Source organism: Larimichthys crocea, unplaced genomic scaffold (assembly GCF_000972845.2).
Source record: "Larimichthys crocea isolate SSNF unplaced genomic scaffold, L_crocea_2.0 scaffold69165, whole genome shotgun sequence".
In the NCBI taxonomy this organism is placed as follows: Eukaryota; Metazoa; Chordata; class Actinopteri; family Sciaenidae; genus Larimichthys; species Larimichthys crocea.
The window spans coordinates 1-687 of record NW_020859144.1 but is presented as its reverse complement, the minus strand read 5'-3'; the positions used below and the strand labels follow the sequence as shown (position 1 = coordinate 687).

The window sequence follows — 687 nt, the reverse complement described above, 5'->3', positions numbered from 1 at the left end:
ATTTAATTTAATTTAATTTAATTTATTTTATTTTATTTTAAGTCTCCCGGCCTGCAGAGGGCGCTGCTCTGCTCGCTGCGCTTCCTGTTTCCGGTGTGGAACAACAACAACACGTGTGTGTCTGCAGAGCTCGACATGTTTCCCGCCTTGCACCGGAGAGTCGGGGACGTTTTGTTACCGGGAGACGAGTTCTCCCCCGAGGCCGACGACAGCATCTCTCTGACGGAGCACGTGAAGCCGGAGAAGGTGGTGTGCGGCCCGGGGCTGCGGCGGAGCGGGGCCCGGCTGCTGGTGTGTAAGAGCGGCGTGCTGCGACACAAACAGCCCAACATGTTCTGGATGGAGTCCCAGCAGAGGAGGGTGAGGCTGGGGGACCAGAACCAGTCCGGTCCAGTTCGTCACAGTTGTTAGTTTGTGTTCTGAGTCAGAGGTGGGACAGGTGTTGCAGCAGTGCATGCTGGGAGCTGAGTCTGTCTCTGTGTCCTCAGTATGTCCCGGCTAAAGGTGAGACCGTCATCGGCATCGTGACGGTCAAATCAGGAGACGTCTTCAAGGTGGACTGTGGAGGGAGTGAGCAGGCGTCTCTGTCCTACCTGGCCTTTGAGGGAGCCACCAAGAGGAACAGACCCAACGTACAGGTGAGACAGACAGATGACACCCTTTGTGTTACCTGTACAGGTGGGTGAC

General features: G+C 56.2%; 1 protein-coding gene across 1 annotated transcript; it reads left to right on the top strand.

Moving 5' to 3' along the window:
• Window positions 1–61: 61 nt before the first annotated feature.
• LOC113745375 (exosome complex component RRP40-like) lies at window positions 62–638 on the top strand (the record flags this gene model as incomplete). Its single annotated transcript, XM_027276915.1, has 2 exons — window positions 62–360; window positions 489–638. Coding segments are annotated over exons 1-2 (375 nt in total), but the record flags the coding sequence as incomplete, so codon positions are not given.
• Window positions 639–687: the final 49 nt, after the last annotated feature.